At 37.5% G+C, this 19,697-nt stretch overlaps 3 protein-coding genes across 3 annotated transcripts; 2 read left to right on the forward strand and 1 right to left on the reverse strand.

The window, feature by feature from the left end:
- Positions 1-3,615: 3,615 nt before the first annotated feature.
- On the reverse strand, positions 3,616-7,714 carry LOC108975868 (probable cytochrome P450 28d1). Its single transcript, XM_018944658.1, has 8 exons — positions 7,389-7,714; positions 7,166-7,304; positions 6,896-7,003; positions 5,176-5,268; positions 4,643-5,089; positions 4,376-4,490; positions 4,039-4,308; positions 3,616-3,959 (listed from the first exon to the last, which is right to left on the reverse strand). Exons 1-8 carry the CDS (start codon positions 7,577-7,579, stop codon positions 3,793-3,795), a joined length of 1,530 nt encoding a protein of 509 aa, XP_018800203.1. The 5' UTR covers positions 7,580-7,714; the 3' UTR covers positions 3,616-3,792.
- A 690-nt stretch (positions 7,715-8,404) lies between these two features.
- Positions 8,405-11,534, forward strand: LOC108975870 (probable cytochrome P450 309a1). The gene is made up of 8 exons (XM_018944660.1): positions 8,405-8,586; positions 9,496-9,634; positions 9,726-9,836; positions 9,900-10,001; positions 10,076-10,498; positions 10,560-10,683; positions 10,744-11,007; positions 11,065-11,534. The coding sequence occupies exons 1-8, from the start codon at positions 8,405-8,407 to the stop codon at positions 11,226-11,228; spliced, it is 1,509 nt and encodes a 502-aa protein (XP_018800205.1). The 3' UTR covers positions 11,229-11,534.
- A 2,725-nt stretch (positions 11,535-14,259) lies between these two features.
- On the forward strand, positions 14,260-16,879 carry LOC108975869 (probable cytochrome P450 309a1). Its single transcript, XM_018944659.1, has 8 exons — positions 14,260-14,608; positions 14,939-15,077; positions 15,155-15,265; positions 15,325-15,426; positions 15,486-15,908; positions 15,970-16,093; positions 16,154-16,417; positions 16,483-16,879. Exons 1-8 carry the CDS (start codon positions 14,427-14,429, stop codon positions 16,644-16,646), a joined length of 1,509 nt encoding a protein of 502 aa, XP_018800204.1. The 5' UTR covers positions 14,260-14,426; the 3' UTR covers positions 16,647-16,879.
- The last annotated feature ends 2,818 nt before the right edge of the window (positions 16,880-19,697 follow it).

Consider the following 19,697-nt stretch of genomic DNA (forward strand, 5'->3'; position numbering starts at 1 on the left):
TTTTGTTTTTGGGCGACATGTAATATAATTTTATTACATTTAGATAAAGGTTCAATGCAAAATAGTAATAAATGAGTGCGTGACGGTGAATATCCAGTAGCGCCTGAAAAATAAGTGGAACATTATAACTTGTTACTGGATCATCTGAAACAAAAAAATGTATTTGCGTTTTTTTTTTCTCTGTTTTGCAGTACTTAGAAGAAAAACGCGCGATTTTAGCTGAAAAATTCGTGGTTAATTTGTTAATAAAAAATATTAAAAAAATGGTATAAAAACTGCATCTGATTACCTGTTGATTTATGTGAAGGAGTAATGTTCAAATTTTTTAAATAGATCGATTCAGTAGATTTTGAGTTTTTATGTTTACGAACATCGAAAGTAACGTTTTCGGGAAAACTAGTTTGACTCTAAATGACCTCCCTTAAGAAAAATTGGAATGCAACTCTGTGGCTTGTTGTCCACACTTTATGTTTGGTTGTGTGCTAGTTAGCAATCATTTTTATTTTACACTTCAGAAAAAATGCAAAATGAGGAACAGTTGCTCATTAATCGAACCTATCGTTATTGGAACAGCCGACTTTGCGAAAAGCAAAAACTGATTTCTAAGTTATAATCCTAATGTATTGAACAGGAATAGGCCGCCCCGAAGTCAACATCATTCTTTTATTAAACATTTGAATAATTTTTTTCTCTGTATATATATGTATAATATATATTTTCCAAGTTAAAATTTTTGATACCATAGTCGGTTGCGTTTTCATGAAGCATCCTTCCTTAGAAAAGTACCTGAAACACATTACCTAACATCTTGTACTTAAACGAAGAACACCTTTACTCCCATATACTTTAGATGTTCTTCATTTACCACTTCAGAAAGCAGCTAAGATCACATACTCGCTATTAGCAACAATCACGTGTCGTGTATAAAGTGCTCTGTGAACACTTTGTGTAATTGCAGCTCAACTATCTTGCTGGGTGCAATGATTGCTACAGCTTCCGACATCAACGCCTTCTCAGCTGTTTCTAGCTACTTTAAGGCAAAACTGCTGGGCACAATGCTTATTTTTACGCTCTTTGTACGAGTTTATGTGTTTCGGTTTGTGTTTGCAGGCGCTCTTCTTTTACAATTGATTGCGTCAAAGCTACAAGCTCAAAGTGCAACGTTTAGAGTTCTCCGCAAATATTTATTTATTTGTATTTATAAGCCGCAATGCTTTCGCATGTAATACCCTTCTTTTTCGCTCAACAATCCACACTGACCGAAGTGCATTCGCACCCAACACTCTGCTATTTACAATTGCCTACCCTCCAGCAGCAAGACGGTGTGTGCCTGCCACATTGCTACAACGGCAGCGTTATAGCGGCGCTTTAAGTGGCCTGACAACAGATTCCGATTGCGGCGAACGACAAGCACCCCCGCAGGCCCGTCCGCCCCACCAGCCATTCGAACGCACTTATCGTGACCCACTAATGTGGTCAAGTGGCAGCACAGTTAAGACTTTACTTATTTGTTGCAAATTGCAATTGCATTGCAACATATCAAAGCGATGTTGCATAAGAAGCAGCAGCAGCAGAGGCCGAAGGCGTTCGGCTTTTGTTTGGTCGGGGGAGTGCGGTGTGGGAGAGGAGCATGATAGGGTGACCGCACACTTGGCATATTTGCCGCTGGTTGCGGGTGAAATGGTCAACGCATAAATGCCATTGTAAATATTGTGTTTGCAATTTTCCAGCTCAACAAGGGAGCAGCCAATTTCCTTAATTAATTTCTGTTTTCAATTTTTTCTTCTTCTTTCTCACCCGCTTATTTGCACACTAAATTTCTACGTTGATGGTGATAAGGCGATTAAAGTGGTAGCAGCAAAAGGCTGTAAAGCTAAGTATCTGACACTTTGTTTCTAAAGTGTGTATTTTCCATAAGGAGAAGGGCTTGCAAGACTTCAAGACTACTTTATTTAATTATATTAAAGTGATGTTAGATTACATTCAAATTGATGTCATAGCTATTTCAGCAGTTTTAAAATAAATATATAAAAAATATAAATATATGTGGTTCGATATTAATAGCAAAGGTTCGCAGAAACATTTTCCGGAAAGTCGACTCTAGTCTATTTTCAGAATCGCAAGTAATCAGTGTTACTCACTGGTACCCAATTTTGTGGATAAAATTCGACAGCTTCTATGCGAGTGACAGATAAGACAACTAGTCCCTAAGAACCCAAATTAGCCTTTAGAAATAAATCAAAATGTAATTTTCGTCGAATTTTATTTAAACCCAATCCCCATTAAGAATCAGTCACACGAACTTCTATTATTATTATTCTGGTAGTAATAGCACTATACTACAATATTTACAATAACAACAAGAAATGTCAACAACCGGCTCTGTGCAATGAGCTTGACTCCACTCCATGGTCATCAATCAAATAAGTTGTTGTTGTACAACGATTTGTAATAGCTTAGTCTTTTATAACTATTGTTAGCGATCAACTGTGCTTTCTCGCTCTTCCAGCTCAACAGGTTAGTACGAGCAGCTAAGAGCCCACAAGTGATGGCTGGAAGAGGTGATCCATCATGACGTGAAACGAGTAACTTATTAGTATTTTATATTGCTTTAAGTACAAAATCTTTTGGAGAAACTTAAAAATAAGCAGAACTTCGTGAAGATCTACGGAGTAAAGCCGAGAATGACAATGTAGAGCATCTTATACAGAGTACAATTCTAAGGTACAGAGCTTTATCATAGCCGCTGCTTCTATGTGGAAGCCTTGGGCATGTAGGCATCTACCACAATACCTATTAAGTTCGTTTAATGTTCTGTTTAGAATCCAGTTTTTCATCGTACTTTGAAATATTTTTCGACAAAATTGAGATGCAATGCCGAGAAACTGCACCTAGTGAGACAGCATTCAAACTAACAAACTTAAATCTTAACTACCGTTCGTAAAAGTAATTGTCTAGGTGTTAAATTGATAATTCGAATATACCTCATTCACCAGATATCCACCATGCGCCAAACCTTGGAAAAGACCCGTGAAAAGAGGATCGACACGCACCACCTCTTTGTCATCACACAAACAGTCGTCGCACTCGCGACTTTGGAACCAGCATTAACACCAGTAATAACGTCAGCCAGGAAATCCAATGCAGAATATCTCTTGCCAACAGGTGCTACTTCGGACTGAGTAGGCAATTGAGAGGTAAAGTGATCTATCAACGAACAAAGACTAAACACTACAAGTCCCTTATCATTCCCGTCCTGCTATATGGTGCGGGGCCATGAACTATAACAACATCTGATGAGTCGGCGCTTCGAGTTTATGATCCTTTTCGATATATTCGACGATATTGACATAATTCAGTGAATTAAAAGACAGTGACTGGGTCATATCGTCCGAATGAACGAAAACTCTGAAGTTCTGAAGGTATACGACGCAGTACCCGTTGGGGAAGCAGAAGAAGAGGAAGACCTCCACTCCGTTAGAAAGATCAGGTGGAAAAGGACCTGTCTTTACTTGGAATCTCCAATTGGCGCTACATTATGAAAAGAAGAAACGACCGCGTAACTCAAGAAGTAAATATACCTCAGTAATAAAAAGAACTCTATGTTTAGAAAAATTAAAGACAAAAAATTTTACAAATATTTATTTACTAGTAGAAATCGAATTCGCTACGCGGAAGAACTACAACTTCCTTTTTGAAAAATATAACACCAAAGTAATCACATAACGGATCAAGAGTTACATTGTTAGACAGATTTGAGAGGAAACGTAAGCTTCCACCAACAGCCGAAAATCATGGTCTGCGATGGAACACAAGTTCGATTTTCCCGTCGAGCGTTAACAGAAATGAGTCATTTGCGATTTTGTTATCGGTACGGGTCTCATCGCTAGCGCTAACGTCGAATTTACTTATCAGTTCGGATACAGCGACCTTGGCCTCAGACAAACCCAACTTCATGCCTTGAAAATTTGATAAACTTCAGTTTTTGATCACCTCGACTTTATAATCTCAAATTGTGCTTTAATGTATGTACTTTACCGGGACACATACGCGGTCCATCTCCGAATGGCATGAAAACACCCATCTCCCGATATTTGCGTACACCGCCCATCTCCTCTGCAAAGCGCTCAGGCCAAAAGTCCTCGGGGTTTTCAAAGAACTCGGCGTCACGATGAAAAGAGTAAGTTGAAATATAGACGCTATCACCAGGGTGTAGAGTCAGCGTAGATTCGTCAAAATTTTTCAAAGTCACTGACTCAGTGCAGAGTTTGAAAAGCGTCGGCAGCGGTGGAAAAAGACGCAGGGTTTCTATAATGTTTTAGAAAAAATTTAATAAATAACATTAAATTAAAGCATTTCTGTAATAATTTGTCACCTTGTAGACACTGTTCGAGATAGGGCAGTTCATTTAGCGCATCGAAACTGTCAGCGACATCGGCAGCGAGCAGTTCCGCTCTAAGCTTCCGTTGAACGCGTGGATTGCGCGCAAGCTGCCAACGAGATATGGAAATGCAAAGCAGATCAACAGACAGACATTTTAAAACCGCTACTTAGCAAAATCACAACTTTGTAACAACAAAAACAACAACGACAACAACAAGAAACAGCAACAAGCGAACCTCACAATCATCAATCCACTCACCAGCAACAGGCAATGCGCAATCAGCATCGCTCCCGTTTCATAGCCATCAATCAAAACTGTTGTTGTATGTCCGGCAATTTGTATGGCATTTAAGGATTTTTTCTCCCTGAGCTGCTGCAGGTGATCGATCACATCGCCGCGCCCACCGCCACCCTCGCCTGTCTGCTGCTTGGCGCGTACATCCAAAGCATCCGCGAGTAGCTGTTGAAAGAAACGATCCGCGGCGACGGGAAAGAAACGCACGGGCCGTAATTTACGCAGCCAAGGCCAAGCAGCGGTGCGTCCATAATAACGTATACATTGCAGCGATTGCAAAATAATATCTCTCGCCATGCAATGTACGGGTGAGAGCGAGGGTGCACTCGCTTTCTGCGGCACAGTGAAGGCGTTGCCTTCTATGCCCCATATGAAGTTGGACATGAACTGAGCTGTGAAGCGATTGGCCAACTGAAATGTTAAGTCAGAAATGCAGCACTTAGCAATAAAGAATTTGATAAAGTGTTTTCTATTGCAGTTAGGTCATAAATACCCACCTCTTTGGCATCTTGAGGCTGCTCACCCACGGCTGTGAGGAACTTGCAGGCTTTCTCTGCACAGTCACGCATTGCTGAGTAAAAGGAGCGAATCTGTGAGAGATAAAGTAATGAAACTTTTAGATTTAGTCGGATTCCAAACGAAGCTAGGTCCTTCTCCACTTGATCCTTCCAACGGAGTGGAGGTCTTCCTATACCTCTGCTTCCCCTGTTCGAATACTTTCAGAGCTGGAGTGTTTTCGTCCATTCGGACATCTTTGACCTAGCCAGCGTAGCCGCTGTCCTCTAATTCGCTGAACTATGTCAATGTCGTCGTATATCTCGTACAGCTCATCGTTCCATTGAATGCGATATTCGCCGTCGCCAAAGCGCAAAGGATCATAAATCTACCGCAGAACTTTTCTCTCGAAAACTCGCAACGTCGACTCATCAGTTGTTGTCATCGTCCATGCCTCTGCACTATATCGCAGGACGGGAATTATGAGTGACTTATAGAGTTTGGTTTTTGTTCGTGGAGAGAGGACTTTGCTTCTCAATTGTTGGCTAGAGTTATCCTGCGTTGGATTTTTGGAAATTTTGGAACTGCTTATTTGACGGGACCGCCGATATAAGACCAGTATAGCACATAGCTGCCATATAAATGGAACGATCGGAATTGGACATGGATTATTACCCAAGGCAGTCGAACAATTTTCGAAGAAATTGTTCCGATCGAGTCCCTTTAGCATACAAACTGAACGATCAAAAACAAATTCCTGTAGTAAATCTTTTGTATTTATGAAGGCTATAATAGCTTCGATACAACCGAAAATAACTTTGTTCTGGAATTTATTGGCTTCAAAATATATCTTTACTGTAAATTCTTTTAACACTTTCAGTTTGTCGTTTTTCAGTGCCACATTTTTATTTATTTTCCTCGACACTTCAAACAAGAAGCAGTATTTTAATATTTTTTTTTAAAGTTTGGAATACAAATTCGATCGTTCGATTAAACTACGTATCTTCAAAAATGTTTTCTTCAAAATAATACTTTTCAACTTAGCTCGATGGCGAAATGTGCTAAGCCTACCCTAAGCACACCTTAATACAATCCACCACGCCTAAGAATACTCCCATTATCTCACCGCATACGACAACATCGCCACACTCAAAATCCATTAGAATTAGCAAAAAGGACTCTATCATCGTCTCCACTTTAGGTTTTTACTTTCTTCGTCAACGATTCTGAGCGCCACATCATTCGATGATCCAGTTCGGTCGATGCCATTCAGCACGTTAATTCGATCCTAAGCGCTAATTCCGATTACTCAGCGAGCTCCTAACTGAATTGCCCAAAGTCACCACGTCATTTAATTCAATGCTTTAATTTAATGTTGCTCCTGGCTTCGTTCGATTCATTTATGCTATGTGGATCGATATCGCTTTGGACCCTTACTGCGGTTTTAATTCTGCAAGTTCTCGTACGCGTTAGTCGATCACACACACATGAAGTCATAATTTATAATTGTCTATTTATACAATCCGTAATAACTGATAATAAAACTTTGTCACATTTTCATTAAAATAATTTACGCGATTGTAATTAACGTATTAATAGCTCAGTGGTGTGTTGGGTACCTACTTAATTAATCACTCGGAAACTTTTGAGAAGTTTCGCATACATGCGTTACATACACATTTACCGATATATACAAAATCTCTTGATATGAAAAATCTTCACCTTATTTATGGTCAACGCTGGCACTAATTCCGAACGTCGAGCTTTCCACTCCTCCCCAGTGGAAACGAAAGGACTGCAGAGTCGCAGCTGCTCCACGCTTGCGTTCGTCTGAAATAAGTACATGAGTATATGTTTGCTTCTAAATTATTTGTTGATACTTTAATGACTAAATAATAAATATAAAATTCGAAATTCGAATATTCGAATTTTATTGATTAAGTGCTACTTTTTTACTTTTGTTTGTTCAAATCAGTAGGAGCATTGACTCACCCATTGGGAAGATTCGTTATCGCGAAAACTTTTAAAATGCTGCGTCAAAATTTGCAGAGCCAACTGTGGGTCGCATATAAAAAGTTTGGGCGCGCGTGCGGTAAATATGCCTACAAACTTTTGTGAGAGCCTGTAACGACTGTAAAGAAAATCTCTTCAAATATCCTGTCTTTTTTTTATTAAAATTTACAATATGAGAGTTTTATGAATTTCCAGAAATTACAGATAAATCTCGTGTAACTCCTCCAGTAAATTGCACTGTCCGGCGCTGGTCCTGGGAAGCGTGCCGACGAGCAAATACGGTTGAGGACCACACACTCCACGCTTACGCCAGTAATTGAAATGCCAACGCAGGTATACTATCAGAGTTGCGGCGACAAAGCTCGCTAAAACAAAGAACGTCAGTAAGAGCATTTTGAGCAGCACGATTCCCGGAATATGGAGAATGCGGAACGCTTTCACGAACTGCTTAATTGCAACTGATTAAACATGAGTCTAATTAATAAAGTGATAATTAGAGTTCATTGCTTTTCTTTCGAACTGATTGCGGTTAACTATATGCAATTAGTTTAGTCTGGAAATAATAAATTTTAATCGCTAGTTGCTAGTTGTTACTAAAATGTAAATAATATGGCAAATGACAATTTCTTGTTGTTGCTTTGCAAGTAAAATTAATCAGCAACTGTCTCACACTTGACTTCCGTTCAAGAAATGATACTCTGGCCTATCCTTTTAATATAATATTGCAGCATCCACTTCAACTTCATTTATTTATGTAGTACTACAGAAAGTTTTTTTTATATATTTTTTTTTATTTTTTTTTGCTATTCAAAGCTAAGCAGATCACCCAAGTTCGCTCCGTAACTATACATATATTCGGCTCTCTCTCTCTACGTTTATTCACGTAGAGCTAAACTTTAGAGCACTTAAATAAAATCACTTAATATTAATTCGAAAGAAATATTATAAATTCAATAGAAATAGTTTTAGATAATTTGAAGAATATGCACACAAATGATATTTAATAACAGACTCACGCATATGAATGACAATCACATCAATCAAAACGAGACCAAAGCAAAATTTTATTCATGATATATTATATGTACATGTTCAAGGCAATTATACTATATATAAACCACGTCTAATTCAAGGTGACCTCTTAAAACTCTATTCAATAATTTCAAACTTCAAATGGTACTTAAGAAGCTTAAAAACGTCACAGCGCCCAGTTTTGAAATGGTGCCGTTCCTAGTTACATTTGTATTGCTCGCCACTGTCGGGTTTCTGATACACAAATATCTGACATGGCACTACGATACATTCAAGAAGTTAGGCATAGTTGGTCCTGAGCCTAAAATATGGCACGGAAATTTCTCTAGCAACCAGCAAATAGCTTACGATTATGATGATATCTATAAGTACGTATAAACCCTAATATATATATATTTTTTTTTCGTTCTAGATATACATAATGGAGCACTAAAAATTCCTATCATATCAAAGCTATTCAACGTCCTTTGTTTATGTCCGGATGACATGGAAACTCTTTTCTCATCGGACTGTTTGCTCAGATAATTTGAGGACACAAAAACCTTCGGTCATAGCTCGATAGGTAGGGAGTTGACCAGAGAACCACATATAGTACTTTATCTGCGAGAGAAGGTTTCAAGGCAGGATAACAGAAGGTGCATAGCGCAAGGTCACACGATCCACAAGCGAAACCTTCAACATCTGTACGGACAGATCAAAACTGCATGACGGAGTGGGCTCTAGGATCTGGCACAGACTGGAAGGTGCAAGGAAGAATGCATCAGATCACTGCCTATGTCTGCCTTACCTAGAAGACTTCTTCGATATTTAGGAATTTCTAAGTTCAAGGGACTGGAGGAAATATCAGAACTATCCGAGATCTTCAGGAATTTCACTGTTCAAAGTGTTAGAGGAAGCATCAGAATTAGATGTCAAGTTTCGATTAAATTTCGCAAACAGAGTTGACGTCCTGCAGGACGAAAACTTTAGCTCATATTAATAAAACTCCTGCATCTGGCGTGGCAAAGGATAAAAGCCAGCCAATGTGGCCAGGTTACAAAAAAATCCAAAAAAATTCTTCGGAACTTTCACTTTCTCTCTAATAATTTTCATATTAAGGCAATTACATTAGAAACACAGATACACCAAATTCAATCCACATATTTTATTCCAGATACTACCAGATCAATTTCTTTTTTTTTTTTTTTAATTTCGTTTATGTGCTTCCTTATAAAGGACCACGTTGCTTCAAACTAAATCTTTTATATACATAACACTAAAGAAATTTATTTTTTCAGCAAATACAGGCAAAAACATCAGATTGTTGGCATGTTTGCTTACAGACAACCTCAGTTTTTAATAATAGATCCGAAATTGGCGCATGAAGTGTTAGTTACGAATTTCAAAAGCTTTCGGAACAACTTAGGGAAAAGATTCGTAAGTGAGCCCATACTTCTTCATTAAGGCTGCTATTTACACTATTAAATATTCCAATTCAAACTTATTTTAATACGGGCATTACATTTAGCTCTACGATAAAAAAGCGGATCCAGTCGCCGCACTTAATCCCTTTTTCAATGTTGGTGAGAAATGGAAAACAATACGGTCCGACATAATGAGTGGTCTAACTCACCACAAGGTTTAGTATCAATAAGTAAATAGTACCATAAACCATAGATTACATATCTTTTGTCTCTCGCAGCTCTTCTCAGCATATACGATATGGAAGACTTGCACTGAAAAGCTTGGAAAACTCTTAAGCGCACAGACAGCAAAAGGCAGCTCTATAATCGAAACCAAGGATGTAAATATTCGAATACATATCAAACATATATAACGTTGCTACTTTTTCTAATATTAATTTTGAATCTCTTGCAGCTTGTATTACGCTATACATCCAATATAATGGGTGAGTTCCTCTGGGGCATTGAAACGAAAACGCTTGAAAATCTCGATGAGCCAAATCATTATCTGGAAGTCTCGCATAGGCTAATTCACCAAGTGTTTCACGGTTTTATGAGCTACTACAAATGCTTACCCTTCCCTTGGTGCCGACGTTTCGCTAACTATCGAATCTTCACTGCCGAAAGTGACCAGATGTTTTCACAGTTCACAAAAGATGCATACGTGTTGCGTGAGAGAGATGCGAGCAAAGCGAATCAAGCTGATTTTTTGCACTACGTGCGCCAGTTGCAGGAAAAGAACAGCCTTTCCCATTATGAAGTGGTAGGCTATCTGTTGGCCGTTTTCACCGATGGTTTCGACACATCAGGAACGGTTGCTTTTCACACGCTCTTCTACGTAAGTCAAATTACACTTAAACTTTCATAAGTTATTTACTAAAACAGCTTTATGATCTCAGTTGACACATCATCCGGAGTATCAAGAAAAACTACGTAAAGAAATTCTAAGCAATCTCGAAGCCGACGGCAATATTAATTTTCACACTTTGAATGTGCTACCATATTTGGATCAATGTGTGCACGGTGAGGTCTCATAGTTAACATAACAATGCAAAGAATTTCTTAATTTTACTTCCTTTCTAGAAACCTTACGTATGATAAGTCCAATTACGTTTAAGTCGCGTCTCTGCACAGAATCCACCGAGATAGTATTGGACGATGGACGTCGCATACCCATCAAGAAGGGTCAAGTAGTAACCATTCCCGTGTTCAGTTATTTACATGACGCCGAGTACTTTGAAGATCCTTTGGAATTCAGACCGGAGCGTTTCGAAAATGTTGATATTTCGGAGCTAACGAAGAGGGGTATCTTTCTCCCGTTTAGCGATGGACCACGAATGTGCTTGGGTAAATTCAAGAAACACTAACAATAATGTAAGTAACTAAAATAAAATGGTATTTCAGGTCGCCATTTGGGTTTTCTGCAAATAAAAACAGCTATTGTCGAAGTACTCAAGAATTATCGGTTGAAAGTCTGCGACAAAACTCCGCCGATAGCGAAGCTCGACTCATATGCGCTTATTAACGGAGTGGATGGCGATTTATTTATCGAATATGAGAGGTTATAAGCAGTGAAAGTTTCTTATTATTAGTATTTTGAAAGTAATATCGAGGCTAATGTTTCTCTCTAAGCTCTGCGAATATGTATATCTGATATATGGAATGAGTATTTCGATTTGTAAAGTTATGCTAGTTTACAAATAGTTCTTAAATATCGAAAAAGTATGAACCAATGTAAAATTGTTAAAATATATGAGTATTATAGTTTCAACATCGCCAGCTCCATATAATAGGTAATAATGGGTCAAGTAATAATTTAAGCTCTTAGTAAACGAAGTGGTTTTAAGCTGATCTTTAGTATTATTATTATATTTTCATTCTTTCAGAAAAAATAAATGTGAGAGCTTTATATATGTATATACTAATAAACGTACAATGGTTAAGTATTACTACTAAACATATGGATTTAAATCTTATATAGAGTGGTTTTTTATGGATATGATACGAGTTCAATTATAAGCAGCGAGCACCTGGAAGGTTGACGAAGACCGATTTAAAGAAAATGTTAAAGGAAACACTTAGACTAGATATGATTGGTAACAGCAAGTTGAATTATTTTTCACTCGATAAGTGGGGCGATGCTTGACAAATTAACTTCTTAGAAATGGCTTTATTTCAATGACATTTGTAAGAACACTTGAGAGAGACTGTTGGACTCTAATAAGTAGAAGCGCAAGTATAGTTCATGAAAAAATTAAACTATCATATCCTAAAGGATGATGTTAATAGAGGTACTTTTTTCATTCATCTTTTTTTGACAGATCACGTTTATGCTGTGCCATCTTGAGACCCAGCGTTCATTATTGGCAGTGAAGAAAATATGTCAGCCGTAACTGAGAGTGTACACGAAGAATGGAATGACTTGGAGCAAATTAAAAACGCAGAAAATACAGATTTTGCAAAAACTAAAGGCGCACAACCTTCGCAAGCGACTTCTCTTCACTCCATGGGTTCTGGAAAAGTTCCAAGAAGATCAAACGTTTTCGAACTAAATTTTATTCAGCGCAGGGGCCCATTTTGGCTCAATTGGTATGCAAATTGGTAGCAAAATTACAGAATTTTGAACGAAGAGCAAAAACTACGGTTTGATGTGATTTGTAGGCTGGTGAAATTATCGGTCCATACGGTGAGAACTTATAAGTCAATGGCGAACGTTTTGTGACATGATAACCGACTATTTGATGCCTGAAATTGAAGCTCGTGATCTAGGTGACACTTGGTTTCAACAAGATGGTGCCACTTCCCACACATCGCATTATTCAATGGATTAATCGAGAAAACACTTCGGTGAGCAGATAATTTCAYATTTTGGTCCGGTCGAGTGGCCACCAAAATCATATGATATCACACCGTTAGACTTCCCCTTGGGCGAGTATGTAAATTCTATAGTCTAAGCGGACAATCCCGTTTCTATTCAGACCTTGGAGCAAACAATTACGCGTTTCATTCGCTAGCTACCAGTCGAATTGCTCGAACGATTCATCGAAAATTTGACTCAAGGTATGGATCATCTGAGACTTAGCCATGTCCAACATTTGAATGAAATAGTCTTCAAAAAATAAATTCCAAAGGTTTTTTTTTCGAATGTTAATATATATTCTCCACTAAGTTTGAAGTTTCAGTGTTTTTTATTTTAAAAAGTAGGGAACTACTTTTTCATTTCATTTCCCAAAGTAATTCGTTTAATCTCACAAAATCTCCTTGTATAAAAAATCATCAATCAATTCACGTTAGAGAGGTTCCGTTATGTAAAATACAACAGCTCTTAGTTAATAAGTTTTCCTTTGAATGCCGAGCCGTTTTGACGAAGTCTCTTATCATACTATCTGCAGAAATCGTCATATTACCCTAAAACTTGCATCAATTTGATACAGATTTGAGCGCACAAAGAAAATATTATCAAATCGATGTCGCAGCGTAGCATTACAACGTTGAATGTTGAACAATCAGTGCCGCAAGACCGCCATGAATTTAGTGTGTCGCTCGAAAACGTGTGACATGGCAGTCAATGTGTTAAGACGGATCAAATAAAAAGCTTCGAGTTAGATTTACAGATATGAATCTAACTGATAAGGTACTAATTATAGTTGTTTGCTTTTCTCTCGAAATGATGTCAATTATCAAGATACTATAGAACTATATTTTTTATACAAACAATATATTTGAATGGTTTGTTTACTTAGTTATTAAAATGTAGTTATTTGGCATAATAACTGCTAATATGTCTTTAATATATTAAGCCGCGATTTGTTTATGTTAGAATAAGAGGCGGTATTTCTTATACCCAGACTATTCTATTAGAAGTAGGTTTAAATGCAGGCAGCAGTAAAATTTAAACTGGTAAGTCGAAAACACCTTCTACGTAGCAATCTAGCCGGTGTTTACAAACCGAATTAAAATCTATGAAGTTTTCTAAGTTTGCTCAAAACTGATAAGGGTAAGTCGAAGGGTGATAAAAGCAAGTTAACTATATTTTGTTGCTGCTGCTTCACATGTAAAATTATTCAAAATATAAATATTTCTTAACTGATATAGGTTTATGAAATGATAAGCAATTGTACTCTGGCAAACTTCATTTAGTCGAAACATTAGAGCATCTCATATTTTCAGTGCCTTTCATATACATATGTATGCATGCATTCAAATCAAGCGAGGCAAAACACCTCGCTCTGTCATTATCCGACGGGCTCTCGCACTCTAGCTGTCTACGTTTATTTGTGTATTGTGAATTTTAAAATTATATAAACAAATGTAATAAATAGTATGTTAGAAAAAAATATTATAAATGCAGCACACGTTCACAAATATTATTAACATACTGATATATGTACATATGTAAATTAAAATCACGTCAATGAAACCGAGACAAGCGACAAAGGTATTCATAACATAATCGCGAAACAAACTGTGCTTAACTCAAGGTTATCTCATAAAGAGAGATTGATTAATTTGCACATACCAGCCACTGATAACAATAGAAAGAGATTCACTCACACTTTTCAACCATTAAATATTTAAAAGCGCTCTATATGCTTACTACATGAGAGCCAACGAAAAGTGATATTAATAAAGAAGGTTTGCTGCATTGGATACTACACAGTAAATGCACCACGCCAATTACCTTTAATGAATACTTAAGTGGGGACAATGATTCTGCAATTTATACTTCGCAATGCTAAATAAAAATTACAGTGCACAGTTTCGAAATGGTGCCGCTACTCGTTACATTAGCTTTGCTCGCCGCTGTCGGATTTCTGATACACAAATATCTGACATGGCACTACGATACATTCAAAAAATTGGGCATAACCGGCCCAGAACCGAAAATATGGCTTGGAAATTTAACCGGCAAACAGCATATAGCTTACGATTATGATGACATATATAAGTGAGTACGAACACCTGTATTTTATTTTGACTTGAGATATAGTTGAGCAAGAAAACAACTTCTATGAGACTTGGGTTACAAAAAAAAATGTAAAGCATTGTTAAATGTTTACTACTAAGTATCATATGGATATGTAACCAAATGGTCAAACTCACTGGTTTCCAAATATTTTTTTTATATATCTATAATATTACATTCATATAAAATATTTCACGACTGGTGAAGGCGTTTGAACCGACCCAAGAAAGTTTCAGGATCTCAAAAGACTTACAGACCTGTTACGAAAATCTCTATATTTATAGTACTAAAATCAGTCCGTTTCTCTTTTAGCAAATACAAGAAAAAACATCAGATTGTTGGCATTTTTGTTTCCAGAGAACCTCAGTTCTTAATACTAGATCCTAAATTGGCGCATGAAGTGTTAGTTACGAATTTCAAGAGCTTCAGGGACAATTTAGGCAGCAAATTCGTAAGTACGCCCAGAACTCTTCATTAAGAACAAATGTATAAAGAAAACCGAAATTGTTTAATTTTCCCATAATTTAGCTCTACGACAGAGAAGAGGATACGGTCGCCGCACTCAATCCTTTTTTCAATGTTGGTGAGGAATGGAAGACAAAACGCTCAGACGTAATGAGTGGACTTACACAACACAAGGCAATATATTTAAAATAATATGTGTTAACTAACTAATTATATACATAAATCTCCCAAAGCTTAGCTTAGCGTATCCGATTTGGAAGACTTGTACTCAAAAGCTTGGAAAACTCTTAAATACAGAGACAGTAAAAGGCAGCTCGATAATTGAAACCAAGAATGTAAATCTTTGAATGTATGCCGTTGTTTTTTACTAATTTCAATATTTCCTCCCTTACAGCTTCTATTGCGCTATACATCCAACATAATGGGCGAGTTCCTCTGGGGCATTGAAACGAAAACGCTGGAAAATCTCGACGAACCGAACCCTTACCTGGAAGTATCACAAAGAAATATGCTACAAGTGTTTAAAGGTTTTTTGAGTTACTACAAATGCTTAAACTTCCCTTGGTACCGACGTTTCGATAGTCATCGAATTTTCACTACCGAAAGTGACCAGCTGTTTTCGCAGTTCACAAAAGACGCATACGCGTTACGTGAGAGAGATGCGAGCAAAAAGAATCAAGCTGACTTCTTGAACTACTTGCGCCAACTGCAGGAAAAGAAGAATCTGACCCATAATGAAGTGGTAGGCTACTTGGCGACCGTCTTTGTCGATGGTTTTGACACAGCAGCAACGGTTGCTTTTCACACGCTCTTCTACGTGAGTCAAATTACACTTAAACTTTCATAATTTACTTACTAAAACAGCTTTTTGATCTCAGTTGACACATCATCCGCAATATCAGGAGAAACTACGTAAAGAAATTCTGAGCAATCTCGAGGCCGACGGCCATATTAATTATCAGGCTTTGTCCCTGCTTCCATATTTGGACAAATGTGTGCACGGTGAGACCACATAATTTGTACTTCAATGCATACAATCTCTCAAATTGACTTTGTGTTTAGAAACCTTACGTATGATAAGTCCCCTTACGTTTACTTCGCGCATCTGTACAGAACCTACCGAATTTGTATTGGACGACGGACGTCGCGTTCCCATTGAAAAGGGGCAGGTCGCAACTGTGCCCGTATTAAGTTATTTGCATGACCCTGAGTACTTCGAAGATCCGATGGAATTCAAGCCGGATCGTTTCGACAATGTTGATATTTCGGAGCTAACAAAGAGGGGCATTTTCCTTCCATTTGGCGATGGACCACGAATTTGTTTAGGTAATTTTTAAAAATACTAAAATAGTATAACGATTTAAAGAAATAAAATGTATATGCCATTTCAGGGCGTCATTTGGGGGTTCTGCAAGTTAAAACAGCTATCGTCGAAGTACTCAAGAACTATCGTTTGAAAGTTTGCGATAAAACTCCACCGATAGCGAAACTGGAATCACAAACACTTATTGTCGGAGTGGATGGCGATTTATTATTTGAGTATGAGAGATTATAAATAGTGGTTTTTATTATTATTCATATTTTTGAAGTAAACACTCGTATGTAATGAGATTAATAACTTTTTCTAAAATCTGTGAACACATATCTAATTTATGGCATGAAATTTTAACAACTTGAAGACTTGTGACTATGTTGAGCTTATTAACATTTCACACTCGAAATATGTTTTGATGGAAAAACTGTAATAACAAAAATGTGTATTTAAAATATACGAAATGAAAACCAGAAGCTTCACATATTGCAAAAAAATTACTTTAGCTCCCCTAGTTCTGGATAACTGGTTAACTAAAAGTTTTACCTAACGTAAATCGAAGTGCTTCAACGCAATTGAATATTACTTGTTGTATTCTTTCTGAAATAGCAAATGTAAGAGCTGTGTACCAGTACATATGCACGTCCAATGGTTTATGTGCCTTTTAAATCATGTATAATACTAGCACTCCCGGTGGCATGGGAAGTACGATTCGCGCTATTTATGAAAATGATTCTCAATATAATCATCATAGAAGATTAAAAGAATATGTAGACCGATTGGACCAGTGATTAAGATAACATATGGGTGTACTTATTGCCACATACTCTTTTAAGCAAACAATAGTAAGACTTTGTTCATAATTTTTGTTATTCTTCAAAATCTACGTCGTTCATCTCAAAGTAATCCCTTTTGACCACAAAACACTTGTTTCAACGTTTTTTCCAATTCTCAAAACAGTTGTTAAAGTCAATTTCCGGAAAAGCCTTCTATACGAGTAGCGATTCACGTTTAATGTCTTCAATTGACTTAAAACGGTTTCCCCGGAGGGATCGTTAGAGTTTGCTGAATAGCCGGTAGTCGCACAGAGTTAAATGAGGCGAATGCGGTGATTGCGGCACGATATACAAAAACCAAAAAATGTCGACCCGTAATTCCGGTCTCTTTCTACGAATAGCTTGGCACAAGCGACGCATAATACTTCCGGTTGGAAGGAATTCGGAATACACCACATTCCGATAATTAAAGAAAACTGTCAACATAACCTTGATTTTTGAATTGCTTTAACTGTATATTTGGCGTAAGCATAGATCAGGAAGACTCATCGCCAGTAATAATATATATGAAAGTTTCTTAACAAGAACTTGGCTCCGACCGTGCAGTTTGTATGGCAGCCATATGGTATAGTAATCCGATATCGGCGGTTCCGACAATTGAGCAGCTTCTTAGTGAAAAAAGAAAATGTGTGCAAAATTGCAAATCGATAATTTATTAGGATAGTTCGCATGCGAACAGTTGAACTGACATAAATACATATCTATCTCATTCTAAAGCAACTAAGCTCGTCATGCCGATAATTTATATTACAAACATCGTGGCAAACTTAGTATACCCTATTCAAGGTATGAAAATCGAGAATACAATTATATTTTAAAGGAGTTCGAGATTTATTGCTGATAACATTTATTCAATTTTCATATGCGAATACAAAAGAGATATAGCGTCTATACATAAAATTTTTTATTAGAGCAATGTATACAAATTTATGTAAAATTATAATTACACAATTTAAATTTGCATTAATTGCAGATCGCCCTGTAAACCTCACTAAAGATGTTAAATTGTATGCCATGAGTGTGCAATAAATAAAAATAAAAACCTTGCTTGGTAAACTACTATTTTTTTTTTTTTATGTACATACATACACACAAAATTTATTATGGTTGTTCGATACTCTTCATTTGCACTGCCATTGATATAGTTGACCGATCTTGCAGACTTGTTCAGGGTATAAAAATATCTCACCTGTGAAATTTTTAAGAATGTTACATAGAATATTTCCCGCATAAACGATTAAATCGACCGGCTCTAACATATGTAGCCATATGTAGGAATATTGTTTATAAAACGCAAAAGCATGAAGATTAGTATGAGAACAAAATCCACACAAAAAAAATGTTTATGTTGATTGGCTTATCACTCTATGTTTCTTACTAATTTACTAATGGAGTTGCTTCAGAAAATCTCCCAATGCTTGAAAAATATGTACTAAATTTGTACTGCTATTAGATTTCAATCTATTTACAAACTTAAATCACTCCCATTACTTGATTCAACAATCTCATCGGGTTCAAGGCTCGAGCCACTGCGCCTCTGATTAAGCTAAGCAAATTAAATGAAGCACTACGATGTATTCACAGATAAATTGGCTCTCAGTCACACCCAAATTGCTGACTTTCATAATTTTCAATACATAGGGTTTTCACATGTCGGATGGAGTCATGCGTAGAGAAAAGTTGAAGCAAGTGAGGAAAGTTCGCTGGTCGCCATTCACTTGAGAGTGACCAGAAACGTTTTTTTTTTTTTTTTTTTGTTTTTTTTGTTTGACCAAGTATCCTCTGGGTAGCCTAAGAACATCTGTTTGAAGGCGAGCTAAAGTGAAAAGGCGAAACATTCTCTACATAGGGTTGTGCGCTGGGTTTGGGAACCGCCACGTAAAAAACCACCCCCAATGAAAAGGACCAACCAGCGCCGGATGAGAGACCCCCCTTTTGATGACGATGGCAAACGAAATAAGGACTATAAATTGAGGGCAAGCACCTGGAATGTCTAGCCACAATCCGCATCGAAGAGAGGTTCTTCAACATATCTCTGATTTGTGCCCACGCCCCGACGGAAGAGAAAACGATGTGACCAAAGATGAGCGCTTGAAGCACACCTATGAGGGCTGCCTCTGTCACGATATCAAAATCGTGCTTGACAACTTTAGCGCCAGGCTGACCAAAGAGTAGAGAGGTATCTCTGGCACTGAGGTCGGTTAATTTAACCTCCATGACGAAACATCCTTAAGTGGGTAATATGGTTATATGTAGTACTAGATTCCAGCACAAGAAAATACACCAAGCTACGTACCTGGCTGACTTCGGTTCGAAAAACCAAAAACCAGATCGATCATGTTGTGATAGACGGAAGACACGTCTCCAGTGTTCTAGTCGTGCGTACGCTCCGAGGAGATAAAAAGGACTCGTACCACTATCTTGTTGCAGCCAAGATTCGCACCCGCCTCTGTGCAGC

This window comes from Bactrocera latifrons, unplaced genomic scaffold (genome assembly GCF_001853355.1).
Source record: "Bactrocera latifrons isolate USDA-ARS-PBARC rearing strain unplaced genomic scaffold, ASM185335v1 scaffold_7, whole genome shotgun sequence".
Lineage (NCBI taxonomy): Eukaryota > Metazoa > Arthropoda > Insecta > Diptera > Tephritidae > Bactrocera > Bactrocera latifrons.

Coding starts and splice junctions, on each gene's coding strand:
- LOC108975869 (XM_018944659.1), top strand. CDS start 14,427: ATGGTGCCGCTACTCGTTACATTAGCTTTGCTCGCCGCTGTCGGATTT. Junction 15,078..15,154: donor ACAATTTAGGCAGCAAATTC/GTAAGTACGCCC, acceptor CCCATAATTTAG/CTCTACGACAGAGAAGAGGA. Junction 16,094..16,153: donor TTTGGACAAATGTGTGCACG/GTGAGACCACAT, acceptor CTTTGTGTTTAG/AAACCTTACGTATGATAAGT.
- LOC108975868 (XM_018944658.1), bottom strand. CDS start 7,579: ATGCTCTTACTGACGTTCTTTGTTTTAGCGAGCTTTGTCGCCGCAACT. Junction 5,269..6,895: donor CAGCGTTGACCATAAATAAG/GTGAAGATTTTT, acceptor TATCTCTCACAG/ATTCGCTCCTTTTACTCAGC. Junction 3,960..4,038: donor TGGACCGCGTATGTGTCCCG/GTAAAGTACATA, acceptor CAAATTTTCAAG/GCATGAAGTTGGGTTTGTCT.
- LOC108975870 (XM_018944660.1), top strand. CDS start 8,405: ATGGTGCCGTTCCTAGTTACATTTGTATTGCTCGCCACTGTCGGGTTT. Junction 9,635..9,725: donor ACAACTTAGGGAAAAGATTC/GTAAGTGAGCCC, acceptor CATTACATTTAG/CTCTACGATAAAAAAGCGGA. Junction 9,837..9,899: donor GTGGTCTAACTCACCACAAG/GTTTAGTATCAA, acceptor TGTCTCTCGCAG/CTCTTCTCAGCATATACGAT.